Source organism: Xyrauchen texanus, chromosome 9, assembly GCF_025860055.1.
Source record: "Xyrauchen texanus isolate HMW12.3.18 chromosome 9, RBS_HiC_50CHRs, whole genome shotgun sequence".
Taxonomy (NCBI): Eukaryota; Metazoa; Chordata; class Actinopteri; order Cypriniformes; family Catostomidae; genus Xyrauchen; species Xyrauchen texanus.
In genome coordinates this window covers 39,853,743-39,879,066 of record NC_068284.1, presented here as the reverse complement: position 1 = coordinate 39,879,066, position 25,324 = coordinate 39,853,743, and the positions used below count along the sequence as shown (strand labels likewise).

The following is a 25,324-nucleotide window of genomic DNA, read 5'->3' as shown; positions in this document are numbered from 1 at the left end:
GTGCGAGCAAGGAGGCCTACAAACCTGTCTCAGTTACACCAGTTCTGTCTGGAGGAATGGGCCAAAATTCCAGCTTGTGGAAGGTTACCCAAAACGTTTGACACAAGTTAAACAATTTAAAGTCAATGCTACCAAATACTAACAAAGTGTATGTAAACTAAGTGTATAAAAAACAATTATTCTGACATTTCACATTCTTAAATTAAAGTTGTGATCCTAACTGACCTAAGGCAATGTTTTCTACGATTAAATGTCAGGAATTGTGAAAAACATAGTATAAATGTATTTGGCTAAGGTGTACGCAAACTTCTGACTTCAACTGTGTATATATAATTAGCAAGTCAAACTATATGACCACATGCAAATGATTTGTCGTAAGATTCAGCATGACATCACTATATAAGGCACTTGATCATAACGCAAGCATTTTGTTGGTTAATTAATTATGTTCTTATAGTTTTATTAAATGTATTAAATGAATAGTTCACCCAAAAATGAACATTTGCTGATAATTTACTCCAAGATCTATCTGAGTTTCTTTCTTCATCAAAACAGAATTTAAGATTTTTAGGATTTCATTTCTGGCCTCCTCCTTTAAACAATGCAAGTGAATGTACTAAATGTTTTGACGGTCCAAAATGCATATTTAGGGTGCATCAAAATAATCCACACGACTCCAGTTGACAAATAAAGTTCTTCTGAACCCAAACAATTGATTATTTTTAGAAACAAAACAATACTTATACTATATACTTTTTAAGTACAAATGTTCTCTTCTGAACATCTCTGTGACACGCACTCATGAGAGGGATGACGTAAGCTTGTTGGTAATGTCACGCGTGGAGGAGGAGGCAGGAAGTGCGTCACAATACAAATAGTTAGTGGTTCCAATACAAACTGCATTATGCATATTTTTACAAAGTTATTTATTATTGGATGCTTTGATCAGATAATGTTACTCAACCTACACCACGCTATCGTTCAGGTAGAACTATTCTTCCGATCATTAAAGATAGATTCACTAATAATCTTCTATTTTGTACACTCAATAAACCACAAAGCCCAGAAGAACTTAATTAAATAACAAAAAATATAAATGCAGTCTTGTCTAGCACTCTTGATAGTGTCGCCACACTTCGATTAAAGAAAATTAAATAAATAAGCCCTGCACCATGGTACAATGATCACACTCATGCTCTCAAGAGAGCAGCTTGGAAAATGGAGCGCATGTGGAAGAATACAAAATTAGAAGTATTTCGTGGTGCATGGAAGTGTCTGTAGCTATAGACAGGCACTAAAAGCTGCCAGGTCAGCATATTTTAGTAAACTCATAGAAAATAACCACAACAATCCAAAAGTTTATTCAGTACTGTGGCTAATTTGGTTAGGAATAAAGCCTCAACAGAACCAGATATTACGTCACAGCACAAGGGTAATGACTTCATGAATTTCTTTACAGATAAAATTTAAATAATCAGAGATAAAATTGGAATTATGAAATCATCTGTCATAGCACCTCAGAAAACAGTGTCTAATAATTTTCCTCACGTGCTGTCATAGGTTATGAAGAGCTAACAAAACTTATCGAAACATCAAAAGCCACAACATGTTTGTTAGATCCAATACCAACTAAGCTCTTAAAAGAGGTATCTACTGTAATTTCAGAGCCTCTTCTTAATATTGTTAACTCCTCGCTATCCTTAGGACATGTCCCAAGAAACTTAAAAATGGCAGTTATCAAACCACTTATTAAGAAGGCACAACTTGATCCTGGAAAACTGGCTAATTATAGGCTGATTTCAAATCTCCTGTTTATGTCGAAAATACTAGAAAAGGTAGTATCCTCCCAAATATGTTAAATTAAACAAAATTAAAGTATGGAGTGCCACAGGGATAAGTTGTAGGGCCTCTGCTTTTCTCCTTGTATATGCTTCCCCTGGGAGATATTATCAGGAATTGTGGAATATGTTTCCAGTGCTATGCCGATGATACCAACTTTATATTTCTTCAAAACCTGATGAGATTTCACAATTCCCCAAATTAGCAGACTGTATCAATGAAATAAAAGATTGGATGGCCAGAAATGTCCATCTACTCAATTCTGACAAAACAGAGGTACTAATTATTGGACCAAAAAAACTCTAAAAAATAAGCCGCTAAAATATAATTTGGCTCTTGATGGATGTACTGTTACATCATCTTCAACAGCGAAGAACTTGGGTGTTTTATTTGATACCAATCTGTCCTTTGAAAATCAAATTACCAATGTTTGTTGAACAGTATTCTTCCACCTAGAAATATTGCTAAATTTCGGCACATGCTCTCTGTTGCTGATGCCAAAAAACAAATTCATGTGTTCATGACCTCAAGACTAGATTATTGTAATGCATTACTGGGAGGATGTCCAGCAAGGTCAATAAATAAACTTCAATTGGTTCAAATTGCAGCAGCCACTGTAAAAAATAAAATTACCATTTGTCCAGCGTACTGTGATTTTTGAGTCACATATATTAGGAATTGTGAATAACTGTGAATCTACATAAAAATACATATTAATCCAACAGAATGCTACAAAATGTCACACTACATGTTAAACAATGTTTTCTGGACAAACGTTTTTATGTTGACCGGCAAAGCTGGGAGCAAAATAGTTTGCGCATGCGTGATGAGAAAAAACATTGCGCCAAATGCACAGGGTTTCCTTCTCAATTTTGTGCTTTAGCTTCTCGTTTTATCGGTCCCATGTGGAATTCGCTCAATCCTGATTCTACGAGGATCTAAATATTGCCCTACTGCTGTAGGTGAGTATTAAAATTACTTTGAATTTCATGCATGCAATGAATTGTATATTCCTGAGCTGACGGTGTTTTATTCAGTGGTGATTTCGTTGACGAATAATTTTCGTCACTGAATTTTTTACAGACGATAACTAAATAAATAAACCGTTTTGAATGGGAAAAAAACTATGACAAAAATCTGAAGTTTTCGTCAACAAATAAAAACTAGACGAAAGTGTTAGATATGGAATATTTGGGAAGAGATCCAGTCAGAGCATGTCCTGGGTTTGTGATATGTGCTTGCAGAAAACTATGAGAGCCTGGCCACTACCTATTACGTTTAAAAAATTTAATGTTTAAATGTATATTAGCTGTTTCTATGTGCAGTTTCAAAGTTGAAATTTCACACACGCATAAAGACGCGCCGATTTATGTTTCTGCCGGTGGATGCTCTACGTAAATTTGGTCCGTTGGTACCTATGGTTGCTACACGTGAGTGCTCGGCATTCTCCGTGAGTGCTCGGGCCCTGAAGCACCCAGGGGATCGGCGCCTGCACGCATATGTATACGTATATTTGTGCTTATAGAACAATAATTCTTAAAAGATTTCTTTGTACATCATATGATTTTAAATATGGGGACATAAAGATATTGTTTAGGTGTAAAATGTGACTCTTAAATGCATTACATTCTATATTTTATAATAAATGTAATTAATATAAAGTTGAGATTCTTACAATTTAAGGTTCTAACTGATCATTTTCTATTTTCCAGGATGATCCAAGCACTTAATGCAGTGTAAAAACTGCAAATTCAGCAGTTCAAGTGAAGATGTCCTTCTGAAGCACTACCAGCTGCATCACCAAAGACTTTCTAACTGGCCTTGCATTCATACGGAGTGCGTTTGTGTTTTCAGAACTGCAGGTGCTTTAAGATCCCACCTATCTAAATCACACCCCATCAGTGACACGGTCAATCGAGAACTTTCAACATTTAATTGTGAATTGTGTGAATTCCGAGAGATTTGTAATGAGAATTTATTTTTTAGTCAGCAAATTCAGTGCAGTTTGATATTGTTTTGAATGTTAATGGATCTGGTTTTGCCTATGATTTTTTCTAAAGACATCTGAAGTAAATTTGGACAACTATTTCCATGTCTACATTTTAGTTTAAATTGTTAATTAAAGGGAAAGTTCACCCAGAAATGAAATTGTCATCATTTACTCAACCTCAGGTTGTTCCAAACTTGTGCGAGTTTCTTTCCTATGCTGAACACAAATTAAGATATTTTAAAGAATGTTGGTAACCAGACAGTAGACAGTAGAAGTAGACTTCATTTGTGTTTTGGAGAGGAAAGCAGCTCACAAAGATTTGGAATAACATGAGGGTGAGTAAATGTTGACCAGAATTTATTTCTGGGTGACTATCCCTTTAAGATTTCAATAACACTTAGAATTGACAAAATATTTTATACATTCTAAATGCAATGTTTACAATTTGCATGTGTTCAGAACTGAAATAAACGGATGAAGGAATAAGAACATGTTTGTCATTTGTAAATAGATGTAGAATCACTATATATATGAAAAGGATATGTGCCGATGCTTTATTTGGCCAATTAAACTTTTTACATCCAGGAAACAGAAAAAATAATAACCTCAACAACAGTAATTGTTGTTTCAATTGCTGTGACAAGAATATATTTATTTGCAAAATACGAAGATCAAAATAGCATGAACGAACAAATTTACGTTGGCTAAACAAGGTAGTATTAATGAAAAGAACTAAAAAATAATTGTTGAGACAACTCAAAAGTCTTACTGCATCAAGTTGCCTCATATTTTTATGTTTTCTCAACTATTTATTTTTTACAGTGTGCAGAGTGCTAACGAGAACCAAGAAATATGATCATATTAGCCCCATTTTATCATCGTTACATTGGCTACCTGTTAAATTTCGTATTAATTACAAAATTCTGTTAACTACACACAAAGCTTTGAATGGTCTAGCTACGCAGTACTTAAGTGACCTTCTACCACGCTATATTCCATCACGTTCATTACGGATTCTGGCCTGTTAATAGATCCTACAATATCAAAATCCACAAAAGGAGGTAGATCCTTTTCATATTTGGCTCCTAAACTATGGAATAGTCTCCCTAACACTGTTCGAGATGCAGACACACTCCCTCAGTTTCAGTCTAGACTAAAGACTCATCTATTTAGCCAGGCATACACCTAATTTATCCTTCAACCCACAATTAGGCTGCTTTAGTTTATTCTGCTGGAACCAAAAACCAGAAACATTGATCATGATCTACAACTCTGCAATATATTGAATGGCATCTATGCTTATATTAGTTTATTTGTTTCCCTGTCTCAACCTCGGGACTCCTATCCTGAGGTCACCAGAACCGGCTGGATCCAGCTCCATTCCTACTTCATGTTGGATGCCACTGCTACGTGTCGCTGTGTGATGATTACTAAATGCAGCCGGTGTCAGCCAAACATCACTTCAGTCTATTATGATGGACTTCAGTGAATGAACTGATGCTAACTCCAACCATAAGACATGGGATACTTCATATGCCATTGTCTGAACCTTGGATTTAGGATGGACCACACCGAACCTCACCGAAATTACCAGCCAGGTTGAACTGCGATGCACCTCACTGATCTCTGCCTGCATCCCCTTGGTCTATTGATGGACTACATTCTTGAAATCGAATACATAGACTATCATTTGCCAACAAAAGCCTTCATCAGCCAATTAAAAAGGACAATTGAATCTATGTGAACTTCTACAGTTAATCCAGGATGGACTTCAAAGACATTAGTCATTAATCTTACAGTTCATACAAAATCTAGGTTTACACACTGTCCCTTAACACTTACTTAGTTGAATACCTACAGGTACGATTTGAGGATTCCAATGGGCTCAGCCTCATCGGGTAAATCCCTGCGGACTTCCCCTTCCCCAGCATGCTTGTTTGCTCCCGTCGAGTTCCGAGATGAGACTAGCTCACCTCACAACCAGCTTAAAATCTCTTTCGTGGCTCGTGAGCAGGATGAGTTCTCGATCGCTGCATCGGAGAGCGCGCTGGTGATGTCAGACGTCGAGGACTCTGCCACCTTCGTGTCTGCCCGCCCAGTCTGAGGCCAATGCAGCGCTGACCGCCATGCTTGCCTGGACCGCCAGCGAGTGTCGGTTTGGACTGGAACCCTCCCCTGAGCCCTTGCGGCTAAATGATTGGTTCCTGGGTTCGGGGCCCTGCTCACAGCTACACCCCCCTTTCTTCACGGAAGTGCACGACGAACTGATGAGGTCGTGGAGGACAACTTTTTCTGCCCAAACCTGACTTCCCAGTTCGTCTGCCCTCACTATCCTCGATGGTGGGGCGGTCCACAGGTTATGTCGTCTCTGGCAACCAAAGACTACAGTGCCGCTGGACAGGCCACCTCTACCCTGCATGCCATGGCCCTCCTGCAATTCCACCAGGCCAAGGCACTGAAAGAACTCCATGTGGGTAGTCCTGATCGCGATGTGATGCAGGAGCTACGCTCGGCGACCTACCTCGCCCTCCTTGCGACGAAGGTCACAGTGCGAGCACTCGAGCAGGTGATGTCCACCTTGGTGGTCCAGGAGCACCACCTATAGCTGAATCTGTTCGAAATGAGGGACGCCGACAAGGTTCACTTTCTTAACACGCCAATCTCCCAGATCAGCCTATTCGGTGACACCATCGAGGACTTTGCCCAGCAGTTCTCGGCAGTGAAGAAGCAGACAATAAAGCACATTTTGCCCCAGCGCGACTCAAGATCCCATACCCCATCTGCTCGCCGAGGGCATCCCCCTGTGGCGGCGAAAGCCCAGGCGGCTCTGCCACAGCCCGAGCCCACAGGAATCTCTCCTTGGGTCACACATGCCTGGACACCGAACACTCGCAGCCGAGGCCCCGTTTGCTAATATGCCCTGTACTGGGATAGGTGCTCCACAGGTGCTGGTTACTCCGGTAACCCACTGTGATGTATTTTCTGCAGTACGGTCTCCCTGTCGCTGTGTTTATAGAACTCCTCCCCTTCGAGGCAGGACCTACCACCACGCCAATTCCATGTATAGCTGGTGAGCCACGTGAACTATTGACTGAAATAGTCTCCAGAGAGCGTTCCAAAGGTGGCCAACAGTAGACTGACTTGCTAGATAAACTTTGGTTATGACCTTGTTTTTATTCTATGTATTTGATTGTTTTCTTTTATACTTTCCTACATTTGCAAGTTATTATTTGTAACTTTAAGGGATATTCCCCCAAAAGTGAAAGTTCTGTCATCATTTACTCACCCTCATGTTCTTCCAAACCTGTATGACTTTCCACTGTAAAACACAAAATGTTACCATCAGTTACCATTCACTTTCATTGCATCTTTAAAATGAATGGGGAATGAGGCTAACATCCTGCCTAACATCTGCTTTTGTGAATCCACAGAAGAAAGTCATATAGGTTTGAAACATCATGAGGATGAGAAAATGATGACAGAATTGTCATTTTTATAGTAAACTATCCCAAGCAATGACCTGTTGTAGCGATGTTTTAGCAACATCAAACAGCAATATAGATTAACAGTAATTGATTAGAAAATACATTTATTTAAAAAGAAAAAAGTAAACAAATCTGGAGATGCACATTTTTATTCTAATGTTAAAAGCACTCTGCACAATGCATAAATTAACAGCTTTATCATTTTTAAGTTTGTAAAAATGTTGACCCCCACTTGTGGTGGACATTAACTAGTTCTGCTAGTTACTTGTACTCTTTGAATCTCAAGTATGTACTGCTTAGCAGTTCAAAAGTTTGCAAATACAGCAGCAAGCATGACTTTAACCAGTGACATTTGCTGAAAAAGCAAATTTTTAAAGTTATTTATAATGTTAATTAAAAGCAGCAGGAAAAAAGAACTTTGGACAGATCAGACATTGCACAAATATGAGGGATTACAGAGGAAAACAGAGACAAACAGCCATAAACTCATTTAAAGATAATTGAGAGAAAATGTGGAACATTTTGGACAACATATTAACATAATAACAGCTCACTCTTCTGTTGATGGCTTTTTAATCCAAAACATTTGTTTGCACACACTGCTTAACCATTCTACTGTCTTCTGATTCTATGGATCTGGGTGGTTTTATCAAACAGTGTTACACCTTTCGTACTCCTGGGCCAATTTGACAGAGCATAAGAAAAAAAACAAAGAATTAGACTTTAACACACGTTACCACACACACACACACACACACACACACACACACACACACACACACACACACACACACACACACACACACACACACACACACTCACTCACTCACTCACTCACTCACTCACTCACTCACTCTCTCTCTCTCTCTCTCTCACACACACCCACATACTCTCTCTCTTTCACACACACCCAAATAGATATAGACCTTAGGTGTGGTAGGCCTTGCTCACAGTTCTATTTCAGCAGCACAATGATGAAATAGTGTTCCTTACATTACTGTTTGGTCATTTTTGACCAATTTGACTATTGTTTTTGTAATAAAAATGGTTTCCCATACCAAAATGCTACATTTGTCATTTCATCACACACACACAGACATTTTTTCTTTCTGTTCATTATCTTTCTTTTCATTTTCTTTCTGTTCGTTATCTAATAAATGTTAGTAACAAAACGCTTACTGTAAGTCTTCTCTTTGTAACACCATGGTCTAGTCTGACCACAAACATAAAAAATGCTAATCTTTTAATAACAATAAGACTTTGATAACTTTTAAATATATATCCAAATTCATAACTTAATATCTAGAAATTTGTTTCAACATTGGTCTATAGTGACCAGGCAGCATGTGTGGATCGCTGCAGCCATCTACTGGTTATAATTGTTATTTCATGAAAATGTGTGTATATATTTTTTCCAGCAGATGGCAGAAGATTCTCCAACTCCATGACATATTTAGATATTTTCTTATTTTTCAGTTGAACGAAGTGCATGTTTTTAACTAAGTGGAAGTAATAAAAAGTGTTTTTATTTTATATGAAAATAAGTGGTGTAATTTAGTCATTTAGATGTAAATTAGGTCTAAATACCATTATATTCCCCAAAGAAATACATACATTTAGTGTTCTGACTTTAGTTCTGAAGTTAGTTTTATTACATTTCTAAAAAAAAAATACATAATGTCGGCCTGTAACGAAGACTGTAGAAGGGTTAAACAGTTCAACTCTATATGCTGCACTGCCTTATGTCACAGCTCTTAGTTTTTACATTCTCAGCATAATATGCAGTGTTTTCTCCTACAGTATGTTATTTTAATAGACAATAATTCACTAGGCCCTGTCATTTCTCTCTGTCTACCCATTTTTTAGGATCTCCAGAGGGCAAGGTTAATACCAGGGTTCACTTTGGCACATATGGGAGATGGAAAGCTTAATGCATAATGTAATCCTATGGACAAGGGTCCAAAATCTTCTGTGCTTCATGGGCAGGTGTGTATCCACAATGATCTTCACGCAAGGTTGAGCTCAGGTTTAGGTCAAACAGAAGCATGCATAAAACTTTACCATTTCTACTATAATAATAACAATGGATCTCTGGAGGAGAAGATTAGATAGACACACAATGGTGGAATGTGGACACCTGCCGACACAAGAGGGCTGGCACGGGATCTTAAGTCTCAAGGCGTACGGGTTCACAAGAAGGCCTAGTGATGATAGTCTTTCTTACTGGGGGGGCGGTTGCCCAGGATCTTGTCGATGTCCGAGGCCACGTGAGAGGTGATCTTTGAAAGAACCTGTCAGCAAGAATGTAACAAATCACACAGGTCATGAAACAGAATCACAGGAAAAACCAGGACACACAATCTTGAATGAGTAGTTAACTGAAAAATGAAAATTCTGTAATTGTTTATTCACCCTCATGTCATTCCCACACCATTAATTTTTTCTTTCTTTACTGGAACACTGAGATATTTCAAAGATTGTTTAAGATGCTCTTTTCCATACAATAAAAGTAAATGAGGACTGAAATTTAAGTCATTATTCAATGAAAATATCTTATTTTTTTGTTCCACAAAATACAGAAAGTCAAAGGTCTGGAACAGCGAGGAAGCGAATAAATGAAGACAGAATTTTTGTCAGGTAATCTGTTTCTTTAAAGTTGTCAATCTTGGTTTTTAACCATGGTAGCTGGTCTGTTGCTGGTCCAAGGTGGTCTACTACAGTAGCTCTAACCAGCTTGAATAAGATCTACCAAGTTGACCTCAACCTGACCAGCTCATAGACCTGTTGATTTACTATCTAGACCAGCTTGGACCAGTTGGAAACTGAAACTGAATCTGGTTTAGTTGAACTTTCCAGCATTGTGTAAAAGTTATGCATTTTGCTGCAGCACATAAAATAAAAATATTCTGTTTTGGATACTTTAAATGTAAAATCAGCCACAGGCAGCCTGTGAGACTGAGAAGAAAGGTGTTAAGAGATAAAAGCACAGCTGTAACAGGCCACCATTCCACAGTACATGAGTGGATTTGAGATATTTTGGTAAATCTCTTGCCTGTATCGCCCCCAGGTTCTCAGTGAGCTGCGCAGGGTTAGAGGTCCCCAGGAGAACAGAACTCACTCCTTCATTACGGAGGCACCAGGCTACAGGGAAAACATAAAACACATTTATGATAAATATGTGCTGTGGTCCAATATGCATGAAAGTTTCAGACAGGTGAATCATGTGATCCTCATTTGAGCTGGTGGGATTCTGATTTGGTGCTGCTTCCAAATGTTACTGTAAGAATAATTTATATAAGACTTGCTTTGGTTATTTTATTTTGTAATTTTTTTGGTCAAACTAAAGACCAGGGATATAAGACAACAAATTAGATTTTTAAATATAGTGCAAATTCCAATCGAAAGTGAGCATCCCTAAACTCTTGAAGGTAGCAGGGCATTATTTTATGAATGTACCCTTCTTGTCAAAAGCCCTTTGTGAAGGAATTCAGTTGTTCACTTCATTTGGAATGACCCTTTGAGTGGCTTCCCCTTCCCACAGTGCCCTTCAAGGATACAACATTTTCATTTGGAATTCACTTATAAATTACTAATTAAAGGAATAAGGAAGGTAAATAATAAAAACCAAATAGATAAATGAATAAAAACATTTGACCAAACACAAAAAAAAAAAAAAAAATGAAAATTTTTACAATAAAAATAAAGTGAAAGAAATACAAATATTTTATTTTCAGCATTTTCTCACCCTAATGTTGTTCCAAACCCCTATTATTTTTTTTCTTCCATGGAATACAAAAGGAGATGTTAGGCAGAATGGCAGCCTCAGTCACCTTTCACTTCCACTGTGTGGAAAAAATTAGCAAAAAAAGAATGGTGACTAATGTTCTGGCTACAACTCTTTTTGTGTTCCGCAGATGAAAGAAAGTCATAAGGTTTTGGAACAACATGAGGGTGAGTAAATTATTACAACAACAAAAAAATCATTCTTTCACTTTCCTTTAATTATAATAATGTTTTTGTTTGTTTTGAAAATGTATTTATTTACTTTATTACTTTATTTAGTCTTTAGTATTTTCCTTCCTTCACCCAAAAATGCAAATTCAATTGCTTGCTCTCATTTAAGAAACTGATGACAGAATCTGCATTTTTGGGTGAACCATTTAAGTTAAAGAGTACCTTCAAGCTTTTTGAAAATCATAAAAAGCTTTCCAAATTGACCAAATCATGTCAGGTTTATTTTTTCATAAATAGGACATATTTTCGCAAGAAATTCATGATGTTGTCATCACTTTTATCCATTTTACTTATTTTTCCAAGAACAGGGAATTATCTACTAAGCTTCCAACAAACAAAGAATTAACAAAGAACCCTAATATTCGGTAACATTCTAATCCTGTGGGTAAATGTCAGGATTTGCGGATTTAGAAAAAGGTTTGTTTTTCAGTGAGGAGCTAACATAAAACAAATCTATTGCATAAACATATCTATTGCATCAAAAAACGTATTTTTAGGCCCGACAATTAGCATTTTCCTCAGGTCTCTATGCAGTAAACAGAATAGCTGAACAGTTGAATCTCTATGGCAGAAATAAAAGGTGGCGCACAGTGACTGTTGACGTGAAATGGGCATATTTCGTTTTTTTTTGACCCACCGATGGCAAGTTGTGGCAGGGTACAGCTGAGCCTCTCAGCAATGTGGGTCAATTCCTTAAGCTTGGTCTGCTGCTTTCTGCCATCGTCACTCAGAATCTTCTCCTTCAGCCACTGGTATGACTGCACAGAGTCAAAAGAGATCACAGACAACCTCACAGACAGACCCACACCGAATCTGCCCTGACAGAGCAGCTGTGTTCAAGCCTGTATTTTAACTGAAGCTGAAGTTGGATTTGTCTGGTGTAATGGTGTGTCAAGGATCTAGTACAGACTTAACACAATGATTGTAAATTCAGTCCTGTGTAGAGGAGTTCCAAAAATCATAATTCTGACCCAAGTCAGATAATTCAGCTCCAAGAGGTAAATCTATTAATTTAGTGCACTGTAAGATCATTTCAATGATTAGCTTTATATTGTTATTGTACTAGAGCCGGAAGAAAATATTATCTGCACCAATGTATCTGCCACCGTGTTTATTATCTGTCAATCCACCAATTACTGAACAATTTAAAACCAGTGATAGAAACTGCTTGTATAAATATACAAGCGGGATTTTGATATGAGATATTGAATCACTCAATCCATTCATAGATTGTCCTACTTAACTATGTTTTGTTCTTGTTCTTATGTTTCTGGCACTATGTCAGTAGTTTTTTACTCAACAGAACAACTTCCATCTGTTTTGATCATATGATTTTTCTGCTACAACAAACCGGCCTGAAGTACCTTCAAAGAGGCCCTGGAGGATTCTGGAATGCCGTTCTCATACTTTCCTGTAATGATCCCACAAGCCAGCGGGGACCAGGACACCACACCAACACCTGATGGGCAAAACTGTGTTTAGGGCAATATGAACTTCCTTATTGCGCTGTCTCAGAGGTCAAATCTCAGTCATGCATATTTGTGTGCATCCATGCATATATTGTATACCTATCTTATGGTACAGTTCAGGCAATTGCATTTCTACTTTATCCCTCTGAAAGAAATGATACTCCGCCTGTTCACATACAGGAGGAATCAGATTAAATTGTCTCGCTACAGAGTACGCCTCCTACAGGGAGAGAAAGAAAGAGAGAAGGAAAAAAGGATGAGAACAAATAAACTCAGAATCTCACAATTTGTATTCGATCTCCAAACTATTTTGGGTCTCGCCAAACTCTGAACGCCCAATCGCACTGTCATGGGCAATAAAAAAGTAAACAGACATACAAAAAAAAAACTGTTCTTGTTGACAGAATGGAAATAAATATGACAGTATGAAATACAATTATAAAAAGCACCAAATTCAATAACAGAGAAGCAACAGAGAATGCAAGAAAGAGTGCACAGAACAAGAACCAGAATTAGATTAAGAGAGAAATGTCATGGAAATATCATGTTTCTCCTCTCTACTCACCATGATCTCCATAGCTGACCAGCGTGAAGTTCCCCAGTACATGGACATACCATGATTAATGACGTGAGTCATGGCTCTCACAATCTCTGAAACACACAGCCACAGACAAAAATATGAGCCACATATGAAACAGCTTTTGCCAGAGAAATTCAGTTTGTTTAGACCTCCGTGGCTGGTCACCATTAGATGGCACTGTCTTCATCCTCTGTGTCACAAATAGAGTTACAGGAAGGATCAACTCTACTAAAGCTAAAGAGCAGAAGAGCTATTTCACAGCCATCTGATTTAACAGGATTAGCATATACTGTACATGAGAGGCATTTTGACCATTACTCAGACAACGGCTCAATATTTCAGTAAGAAAGATCCAACGCATAATCTAATGTGCAATGTTTTTAAAGTTCCCAGTATGATAAATTCAAGGGTAATAGCCCAAACTTAAGCCATTCTGAAAACAAATTTAATCTGACAAAAGAAAATATTGTTTCAGTATTAAACATTTAACAACCTACATCACAAAGATCTTCTTGGCGATCACGATTTTAAGCTCAATTACACTTCCTATAGTGCCATCTAGTGCTCTGCGCATATGTCAAGCACTAGGAAGTGTAATCGAGCTTAAAAATATGATTGTGCCTAGAGACCATAATGACAGTTATAAAGTGAAAAAGGGGTTATATTTTGGTCTGTTTTCACCCAAAACCAACATGATTGCTTCAGAAGATATTGATTAAACCACTTGAGTCTGGATTATTTTAATGCTAACTTTATCCCCTTTTTGAAGCTATTGGAGTTCTGGTCACCATTCACTTGCATTGTATGAACCTACAGAGCTGAGATATTCTTCTAAAAATCTTCTAAAAAAGAAAGTCATACACATCTGGGATGGCATGAGGGTGAGTAGATGATAAGAAGTTTAACACTTTAACTAAAAAGTTGTGCCACTTAGTGTGCAGTATTCTAGGGCAAAATCTTGTGTTTTTCATACACCACTGGCAGTAAAAATTAACCAAGAGCTACATACACGCATATAGCTCTACTCTATGTATTTAAATTCAGTTATTTTCATAATTTTCTGGGCAAGCACTGCTGCTTTCTATCCAAATGAGGCTCATTATGGAATGTGGTATTTGCCAAATGCAATTAACGCTGCACTATTACCCCATGCAAAGCTGCCGGTAAAGTACACTGCAGTTTACTTAAAAAAAATTGTGATATGAAAGCAGATATTAATCATGAATGGTGAGAAAATGATGGAGAAGAACATTTACCAGGCATGTGTCCAGATGGTGTAGTCAAATGCACTTCCTGCATTTTAAAGAGACAATTCAGGTGCCTGGATCTCAGAGCTAGCAGATGCTCATCCACATCCTCCACAACTTAGCACTCAGAACTGGCCTGGGGATTTGCCCTTTGAAAGTTGCGATCAGCACTAATTTTGTACCATTTTTACACCATTATCTGATTTGCATAATTCCTTAAGGAAATTGTATGCTTCAACAATGCATGCATATAAACATTTAACTTGATTGGCCTACACAAAGCCCAGACCCGAACCTCAGTAGACCCTTTTGGGATGAATTGGAATGCCAATTATCCAGCAAGGTCCCATCACCCAATATCCCATCAGCCAACATCAGTGCCTGACCTCACTGATGCTCTTGTATCTGAATGTGAGCAAATACCCACAGGACTGTTCCAAGATCTAGTGAAAAATGTTTCCAGAAGAGTGGAAGCTGTTTTTGGTAGCGGGGCGTGGTTGAGCCTCCATCGGGAGAGAGAGAGAGCTATAAGGGTGCATACACCTGAGCCAAACTATGACTAACACCTGTCTCTAATTGTAGTGAGATTGGGGAGAGTGGCATAAAAGGACCAGGCCAGCGCCAGATTGAGAGAGAGAGACTGGGTCGAGAGCCTTACTGTGAAGCTGATGTGTTATTGTGAAGCTGATTAATTATTGTGAAGTTGTTAACCAGAGAAGTGATTAATTAAAAGTTCCCTACCTGTGTTTGAAGAATCCAGCACCCGGTTTCCTTCTTTGTTACACTGTTATAGCAGCGAAGGCAGAACTCAACTCTTTATTAATGCCAATGGTTTCGCACTTATGTATGCATGGGTGTGTTGCTCGGATGTCCACATACTGTTGGTCATGTATTGAACATCTTAACCCAATCATGAAAAAACAAATAAAGCTACAAAAAGTTTTATCATGCACTTGTGTACGTTGGACAGAGCACCACTCTGGCTGCCAACAGAAAGACCATCTGCCCTGACACATTCAAGGCACTATTGTTCTGCACCATTACCAGAGTATCAGTGGAACTGTTCTGGGTTCAGTTTAGCCGTTACTCTTTAGTGGAAGCACTTAGCTTTTGGGCAAAAGCAGCCAATACTAGATCTATTAAAAAAAGCCTCTATTATGAAATCAGCTACATTATGAACTCACAAAAGAACCAACTTTATTGCTTCAGCATTCAGATTCTTTGACAAAGAGGACATTTTAATATGCACAGAGCTGCTTTTATCTGTGTCTCATCAGTGGCCAGTTCTCTGTGTGTTTGGTATTGTCACTGTGGCTATTATTCCATCACGGTCTGATCTTTGTTGTGTCACCTAATATGGACGTATATTACTGACAAATGTCTTTATAACAATAAAGCACACTGAATTGAGCTAATTGAAAAATAAAAGCCTTGCATCAACAGTGCTTGCATTTTTGAGGAATGAAATTGCAAAATGTTTGTATATCTAAGCTGTAAATATTTCACTTGTAAATTTTAACTAAAAACTTCATCATCAGAAATTCAATTTTAAATATTTATTTTCCAAAGTTCACATCCACAATATTCTTTTTATTTATTTATTAATATTAGGCCCATTTTATTAAGCCCACTTTGCAAATTCGCAATTTCAGTGGTTCAAATTAGGTTGGAAATTCAAGACTGTTTAGAAGGTAACACCCCCGCAGCATATGTCTTGCAATAGTCTCATTGTTACAAATGGGGCTTTTCCACTGCACAATACAGCTCGACTCGACTCAACTTTTTTTAGTACCACCTCGGTCGAGGCCAAGCCGATCCTAAATGTGACGTCAAAACCCTGCAGATCACTGATTGGTCAGAGAGAATCGTCACTACCAGCGCCACTGGATTTGCGACACGGGACATCAACCCGCTAGTTTTAAAGTTAGCAACAGCGATATTAGTATCATTTGTTCACGCGACTTTCTAATTGTAAAAAGAAATGGCTGTGCGCAAAACCACGGCGTGGTCAATAAACGAGGTGTAGACATTCATCTCATTAGCGACAAATGAAATGCCGCAAAACAAAAAAGTCTTTCAGGAAGTGTCACAGCTGTTGGTCACACATGGCTACCACTGGACCTACCAACAGTGTAGGGAAAAGTTAACTACAGAACTGACTACAGAACCATCAAGGAACACAACAGCCAAAGGGGTTCAAACAGAAGAAAGTGGAGGCAGTTCGACCAAATGGACGCTATCTATGGCAATAGACCGGCGAGCAATGGGAGGGAGAGTGCAATGGACTCGGCCATGGTGTTGCTGGAGTCCACAATGGGGGATGGTACGTTTTGTTATGTTAACTCTATATTCTGCTTGAAACCTTTACATTTTTTAGTTGACCAGCTTGCTTCTAAAACAACCAGGCCAATTTTACGGTTACACTTGTGTAAAATCACCATGCAACAACTGCTTTATGCAGCACAGTGAGCTAGTAGCTAACCGTCTTGTTATTGTTTATGGTCAGTAACGTTTGTGCACGTTTAAGATGATGTCATAGCAGCAGAGGCAGTGCAACTATGACAATCAGCCTATAATCCCACCCGTGTTGAGGCGGGACTAAACTGCAGTGGAAAAGCAAGCTCAGAAAAGTAAAGCAAGCAGAGTTGAGACGAGCCGAACCGTAACTTGCAGTGGAAAAGTGCCATAAGGTTTAGGGTTGAATTTATCAGTAGGGTTAGGTTTAGGGTTAAGTTTAGGTGTAAGGTTTCAGTAAGACTCTAAATAAACCCAATAATCACAGCGTGTGAATGTTGCATGTGACTCTCTAGTCACGATGGAAACTCAACCTTGTTCTTCCCAGCATTGATGGAAGTACAACCCAACTCTACCCTGGAAAAACTCAGCTTCTCGTGGTCCCAGCGAACCCAGCAGTTCATAACATTTTCACCCTTCAACTAGGCTTGTCAACTCTTACACCATCCAGGACAGCCAGAAATCTTGATGTTGTGATGGATGATCAGTTGAACTTTACGGACCACATTGCAAGGACTGCTGATCTTGCAGTTTTACTTTGTACAACATTAGGTAGCCTTCCTATCTGAGCATGCTACATGACTCTGTCCAGGCCCTTGTTTTATCCAGACTGGACAACTGCATTACTCTTCTGGCAGGCCTTCCAACATGTTCAGTCAAACCTCTGCAATTGATCCAGAATTCGGTGGCATGATTGTCATCAACGAGTGCACTGACCTACCTATTCCCACCTGAGCAGCTGATTCTCTAGACTCTTTCAAAAAAACAACAAAATAAACAGCTCTTTCGTGAGCACTTAACCCTACTCTCAGCTTTATTTTTAAAAAATCTATCCATTCTTCAACCTCTGTCTTTCACATTTTTCGTATACATCTCTAAGCAATTTAAGGGTGGCACACATGTACGTCACTTCCTGTTTCTGTTGCTACTGGCGCCTAGCTGGAGTCTGTGTTTGTAGCCTGCTAGCTTTTTTAGCATCAATTTTCTATCTGTTTTCAGCTTTTGATCTTGAATCTCTGCCATTTTTCAGAGCACATTTTTTTTCTCTGTATTATTCTCTTATTGTGATTCAACTGTGTGCATTTTTCCATGTGCGTCCGCTTTCTATTTTTATTGCATTTAAACTGCATGCACTTTACTGTGTGCACAGGTTTTCTCCTCTGTGAATCTGTTTCTCTTTTTCTCTTTCTGTCATCAATCACAAAGCAACACTTATCAAGAAAAACCATAACAACAAACAATTGCGTGAGGGATTCACATCGATCTCAAACCCTTGCAGATCGGGAGCAACCAACATAAACAAACAATTGCAGGAGGTCATGGCATTCGCTCATGTTACTGCTTCCTGCATTACATGCCATATGTTTACTATTGCTTCTTCCATCAGCAGTGAGGGATATACATGTGCTAAATTAGTCAGGCTGATTAATGAGTTTGAGACACACATCCAAACACTAGAGGAGGTTATTGAGAATAAAAGCCGGTAGATACTGTTTCGGATGCTGATAGTATAGTGAGCAACACACACACATTAGTTCCAGCTGTAGAGCCCCAGCAGCAGGGCGTTTGGGTGACGTCTCAGCAGCATACTTGCTAGGCAAAGCGACTCCACTTTCCCATTCCTGTTAGTGTTTCCAATCAATTCTCCCCACTCAGTGATGCACCCACAGAAAATCATGTTGAAAGCACCCTTATTATTGGAGATTCTATTGTAAGGAACGTGGAAATAGAGACTCCAGCCACTATTGTTCTATGCCTTTCGGGGGCTCGATCGTCTGACATCAGATACAATTTACAAGTGCTGATAACGGCAAACGTCTATTTTCTAAAATAGTTTTTTATGTCGGCACAAACAATGTTCTGCTTTGCCAGTCAGCGATCACTAGAAATAATGTTAAAGAAGTGTGTGAACTTGCAAAAATGATGTCAGACACTTTAATATGCTTTGGTCTCCTCCCTGCTTGTCATGGTGACGAGGTTTATAGTAGATATGTGTCACTGAATGGCTGAATATCTGAGTGGTGTCTGGAGAATAGTATAGGATTATAGACAATTGGAAGAGTTTTTGGGATAGGCCTGACCTGCTAAAGAGAGACTCCAGGGAAGGTGCCGCTCTCCTCTCTAGTAATTTGGCTCATTAACAACGGCAATTTGACCAGCACAATCTTATTGTAACTGCATCATTAGTTTAACACACTGTTTCATGAAATGTATATTCATAAGAACTGTGACTTATATATGCTAAGATGTATATATCTTAATTCAGCAATTTTATATAATGCTGTAACATATTGTATTTGTACATTTCTACATTTGTAGGAAACCACAGACCCCATACATTTGTACTTATACTTCTATCAACCGGATTAAAGTTTGTTCTTTGGACATCTGGACTATTTCATCTCTTTTTAATGGAAGAGCATGGCTGGAAGGCGGAAGCCAGTGTAACGTACATGATATTTGTCACAATTTTCATTGTTTTTCCATTTTAGATCAATCTTACTTCTGTAAGTATAATGCAGTTTTAGTTTTTTAGACTTTTTAATTTTTTTGCCCATATTTTTTTATTTACATTGCTTACAAATCATATGAGCACCAACAAATTCAAACTCAGACTGCCATTTATCTTGTTATATACATTTGGTCACCAGTGAATGCTTCCCCAATTATTGCATAACTAAGCTTTTAAGATGAATAAACTAGGTATTTTTTAGTAATTAAACTCTTGGCTGGAAATATACTTTAATTAATTAAAACAAGAAACAGTTGCTTTAAAGCTGATACACTGAAAAATAACAGTTGAATACAGTAACAGCATATTCAGACAGGAAAGGTCTGATTTTCCTGATGTTGTACAGCATGAATCTGCAAGACCGGACAGTTGATGAGATGTTTTCAATGAAATTAAGCTGGTCATCTACCACCACTCCCAGGTTCTGGGCTGTAAACGAAAATGAAAAGTGAAATTGTGGTCAACAGATGGGTTGGCTGGGATAACGAGGAGTTCTGTTTTGGCAAGGTTGAGCTGAAGGTGTCATTCCTTCATACAGGCCGAATTATCCAAGAGGCAGGCAGAGGTACGAGCTGAGACAGTAGGGACATCAGGCTGGAATGACAGGTAGAGCTGCATATCATCTGCATAGCAGTGGTAGGAACAGCCATGTGCCTCAATGACTGGTCCCAGTGATGATGTGAGAAGAGGAGGGGTCCAAGCACTGATCCTTGAGGAACCCCAGTAGTCAGCTGGTGTGTCTTGGACACCTCTCCTTTCCAGGAGACCTTGAATAATCTGCCAGTGAGATATGACTCCATCCAAGCGCAGTTCCTGTGATGCCCAGGTCAGAGAGGATAGAGAGGAGGATCTTGTGGTTCCCTGTGTCGAAGGCAGCAGAGAAGTCAAGGAGGATGAGGATGGATGATTTGGAGTTAGCTCTTGCCAGTCGCAGGGTTTCAGCTACTGAGAAGAGTGCAGTCTCTGTTGAGTGTCCTTTTTTAAGCCAGACTGATGTCTGTCAAGTAGGTTGTTCTGTGAGAGAAAAGTATACAACTGGTTGAATATGTCCCTCTCAAGAGTTTTAGACAGGAAGGGTAGGGAAGATACCAGTCTGTAGTTGTCAACTACCATGGGATTATGTGTTGCTTTTTTATCAGTGGGGTTACTCGAGCCAGCTTGAATGTATTGGGAAAGTTTTCAGTTGTGAGAGATGCATTGATAATGTGTGTGATGGCGGGTAAGATCGATGGAGAGGCAGCCTGCATAATTGATGGGAGGGGATTGGGTCAATTGGTGGTTGGACAGTTAGAAAGAAGACTTTGGATATCTCCATCTCGGAGAGAGGAGAGAAAGAGGAAAAAAGGAAGAGAGTAGCTGTTAGTGTTAGGTATAGAGAACTGGCTGCTGATGCTCACTACCCTGTCAGTAAAAAATGTGGCAAGGAGAACAGAGTAAGAGGTAAAGAAGAAGGGAGAGTAACTGGATGAAGAAATGGTCAGAGATATGTAGAGGGATAACAAGGGGATTACTGGAGATACAATTATGTGTAAGGATGAGATCTAGCTGTTTCCCTGCTCTGTGAGCTGCAGGGGTGTGCAGTCTTGTAAGGTCAAATGAGGTCAGAAGAGCTAGAAAGTCAGCTGCATTAGGTTTTTCTAGATGGATGTTAATGTCCCCAAAGACTACCAGCAGAGTGCCGTCCTAAGCGAATGAGGACAGCAAAACATATAGCTCGTCAATGAAGTTGCCTAGTTGACCTGGGGGGCAACAGATGACCAAAAAGTGGATTTTAGCAGGATTAGTGGCAGTAATGGCATGATATTCAAAAGTTGTGTTATTGTAGAGAGAAACGAGTGGAGTGAATTTCCATGAGTTTGAAATGAGGAAGCCCAGTCAGACGAGGGGTGTGGGTGAAAGTGAAGTCAGTTGAGAGAGCTGAGGGAGTTGCAGTGTTGTTTCTGCAGATTCATGTCTTAGTCAGAGCCAAGACATTGAGTTTTGACTGTCTGGCAAAGGCTGGAATGAAGTCAGCAATTGAGAGGGGCAGTGGAGAGGCAGTGCTAAGAGAAGGGGGCAAAACTCAACATAGTGGCTGGATCCTTGTTAGTGTCCTTGCTCGATGGACTCGCACAGGTAGACTCGCAGGTCTTTACACAAGATAGGTCTTCACATGAAGTGGGCTGCACATAAGGGCTTCTGCTTCCACTGCCACTACAGTTCTCTTACTAAAGTACTAATTGCTATACAGCTGAGTCCAGCCCACAAATTAGCAACTCAAATTCAAAAAGTGTCAAAAGCCTGAAACTGAAAATGATTGCCTCAGAAAGCCCACTAATAGACAAAGATTTAATTTAATTGACAGATAAGAGCAGCAGAATCTCCTAGATAACAGCAACTACTAGTCCAGTGTGTCACGAATAGGAAAGTCAGGAGAAGGCAGACGAGAGGTGAGGATCCAGACGCAGCTTTATTAATGGGCAAACAATAACAATACAACACAGGAACAAAATAAAAGGTCCACAATGGGAAAAGGAAACTAAAACACGGGAGAACATAGAGGGGCAAACACTGGTTGGGAAAACATCCACAGGGACAAGGAAACCTCGAACAACCAGGAAGGAGTCAAGAGCAGTGAACATGAACAAAACAGCAACATTCAACAATGATCGACAAAGACTGAACAAAGAACCAGGTTTAAATACAGGAGGGAACAAACAAGGGAATGAGGGACACCTGGAGGAAACAATCAGGGAAAGATAACCATTCAGGGGAACACCAATGATACAAAGAAACTACAGAGGACTACAAAAACCAAACAGGAAACAGGAACTAAATTAAACTTCAAAATAACGGTACAAAAACAAAAGACAACAGGGAACATGACAGCATAAAAGAAACTACAAAGGACTACAAAAACCAAAACAGGAAGCAGGAACTAAACTAAACTTCAAAATAACAGTACAAAAACAAAAGACAACAGTGAACGTGACACAGTGTACCAACAAACAAACTAATAAACTACAGTTGATGTTCCCCTCTGACAGACCAACTGCTTGTTCTGCCAGGTAAAGAGCAATGAGCCTGTTATAAACCTCAACAAATGCTGAGTCCAGCCCACAAATTAGTATCTCAATGTCAAAAAGTGTCAAAAGCCTGATAGTGAAACAGGATTGCCCAAAAACTCACTACTAGATGAAAGTTTACCTTAATTGTCAGTGAAGTGCAGCACAATCTCTAGGCTAACAGCAACTACTAGTCCAGTGTCACAGCAAAAAACACTGCAAACAAACAAACTACAGTTGTTGTTTCTGACAGACCAAATGCTTGTTTTGTTCTGTGTGAAATGTAAACATACAACCATATGAAATTGGATTGCCCAAAAAGGCAAGAACTATCAATACAACACATTTATTTTTCAATCAGTGCAATTCAGTTTGTTTTCTTTTCCTAATACATTTGTCATTGATTTACTTACATACATACACCTAGAGATGGTTGAGATAGCATAATATACTCTATATCTCAGTATTTATGGATTTTCCCTGAAATGGCTTACAATTTTTAAATTTTTTCGGTTGAACTATATTTAAATTAAATTGTTGCCAAAAATGTTCAAGAAGTAAAATAAAATAAATATATAAAAAATGGATGATGGGGTACCCAGTTTATGCACTACATGCCAAATTCTTCAGCAGGAATTACGCTATTATACACAATGTTTTAAAAATGAAGTTGACATAATGTGGACTGATGGCTTCAGCAGATGCATATGCCATCGATTTACAACCTCTGAGCTCATGGTAGGTCTGTCTTTAAAGGGTTGTTATCGTTAAAAATGATATTCCCCTATGGAAAAAAAAGTATGGGATTTTTTCTTCTGGACCCTGATGTTGGATTCTATTCAAACATAATTTTTGTTACATTTAAATCAAACACCAGTATGTCTAAATGCTCTCATTATTGAAGTTTCATAAAGCTTGTTTGATGACACTGTATTTAGAAAACATATAACTTATTAAAATCATCATGATATCTACAATATATGATTTTATATTGCCAATAAAATAATCAAAAATATATTGTGAATATTTAAAACTGTATATCACTGAGCCCTAGCGCCCACTGACTCTGCATTCCATCTTCACAACACGTGCCACTAGTGATAATTGTCTGAGGGTAGCTCTTCACCCCCAGCAGCAGAGTAGGGCAGTCTAAGAGAGGTAAGTGAGAGGCAAAAGACGGGATTCTGAGAGGAAAAAGGGCAAAAGACAGGTCAAAAGAAAAGAACAAGAGCAGAAAATAGCAGCCAAATGTACCTCAGCGCATAATGAAAATGAAAGCCCACTCCCACTCTCTCATTACGAACTCTGTACAAATGAAGAGAATGCAAGTGTGTGGGTAAGAATGGTAGGAGAGAGAACTGAGAGCACGTCAGCTAAGCAAAACAATACTTCTGCTCAAGAAAAGAGAGAGTGAGAGCAAAAACACAGGAAGCCAGAGGGATTCTGATCATTTCACTGTGAATGAAAATTAATGGCTCTTCAGCAAACCGTTGCTGCTACCCATATAACCGCCTCAAGACAGACTCAGTTGCCCAATGCGCTCTAAGTCCTCGTGGTGGCATAGTGACACGCCTCAATCCGGGTGGCGGAGGACTAATCTCAGTTGCCTCTGCATCTGACACATCAATCTGCTTGTTGAGCACGTTACGGCGGAGACCTAGCATGTGTGTAGGCTTTACGCTATTCTCCACGGCATCCACACACAACTCACCACACGCCCCACCGAGAGCGAGAACTATATTATGGTGACCACGAGGATGTTGACATAACGTGACTCTATCCACCCTAGCAACCGGGCCAATTGGTTGCTTAGGAAGCCTGACTGGAGTCACTCAGCATGCCCTAGATTGATAACCCTGTTTGGGGTTTGTGAACTTCCCTTTGTAGACTGCAATGCATGTGTGTGTATATCTAGCAATGTAGAGTTGGTGGGCGACAGGACATCCATCATTAAAAGCACTTCGAACACTTGGTCGTTATTTTAAGCAGCTCAGCAAAAGTGCTATTCTGTAACCAGAAAATCAGACAATTTTCCATGAATTGAAGCATGAACACATTTGCCTGTAGCACTGTGTTGTTCAAGCAGCCTCTGAGACATGGGTTCTAGTCACATGGGAACCAGGAATCAATTGCATTTACATAAAAAAATGGCAAGAGCGAATCGGAAGTTTCATTTTCAATATTAAATAACATTCTTACTCTACTGATGGATAAGTTTAGGGTTAGGGCGTATAATTAATAAAATATTAATTCCTGTTGAATGGATAACGTTATTTACAACAAAAAATACAACTTGCTTTTGGCGCCACTCTGTGGACATTTCACCCAGAAATTAGAGCTCACATGTCACTATATGTTATGCACAGGCAGAAGAACTTTCAAACTACTGTCACCGATTACACAGTGTGCTCAGTCTGCAAGGTAAAACGGAGGTCCCAGAGGCATTACAGAGGTGCATCTTACGAGTCATTCAAGTGGAGTCGGAAATATCATAATTACGAGTTCCGAGCACATGAATGACCAAGTGCAGTCGTATTAATAAGTGGGAATGTCGGAATTCTAGATGATACACAAGTTTCCGAGTTGGGACCTTGGAAGGGACGTGTCGATATGAAAGATGATGGGAAGCA

General features: G+C 39.1%; 1 protein-coding gene across 1 annotated transcript in view; it reads right to left on the bottom strand.

Moving 5' to 3' along the window:
* Positions 1-7,488: 7,488 nt before the first annotated feature.
* Positions 7,489-25,324, bottom strand: part of LOC127649255 (voltage-gated potassium channel subunit beta-1-like) — a 69,558-nt gene continuing 51,722 nt past the window's right edge. The window contains exons 9-14 of the mRNA XM_052134275.1: positions 13,363-13,448; positions 12,897-13,017; positions 12,693-12,787; positions 11,966-12,086; positions 10,367-10,455; positions 7,489-9,605 (exon numbers count right to left, since the gene is read on the bottom strand). Coding sequence (XP_051990235.1) covers positions 9,516-9,605; positions 10,367-10,455; positions 11,966-12,086; positions 12,693-12,787; positions 12,897-13,017; positions 13,363-13,448 — 602 coding nt within the window. The 3' untranslated portion in view covers positions 7,489-9,515. The remainder of the gene's footprint in view (positions 9,606-10,366; positions 10,456-11,965; positions 12,087-12,692; positions 12,788-12,896; positions 13,018-13,362; positions 13,449-25,324) is intronic.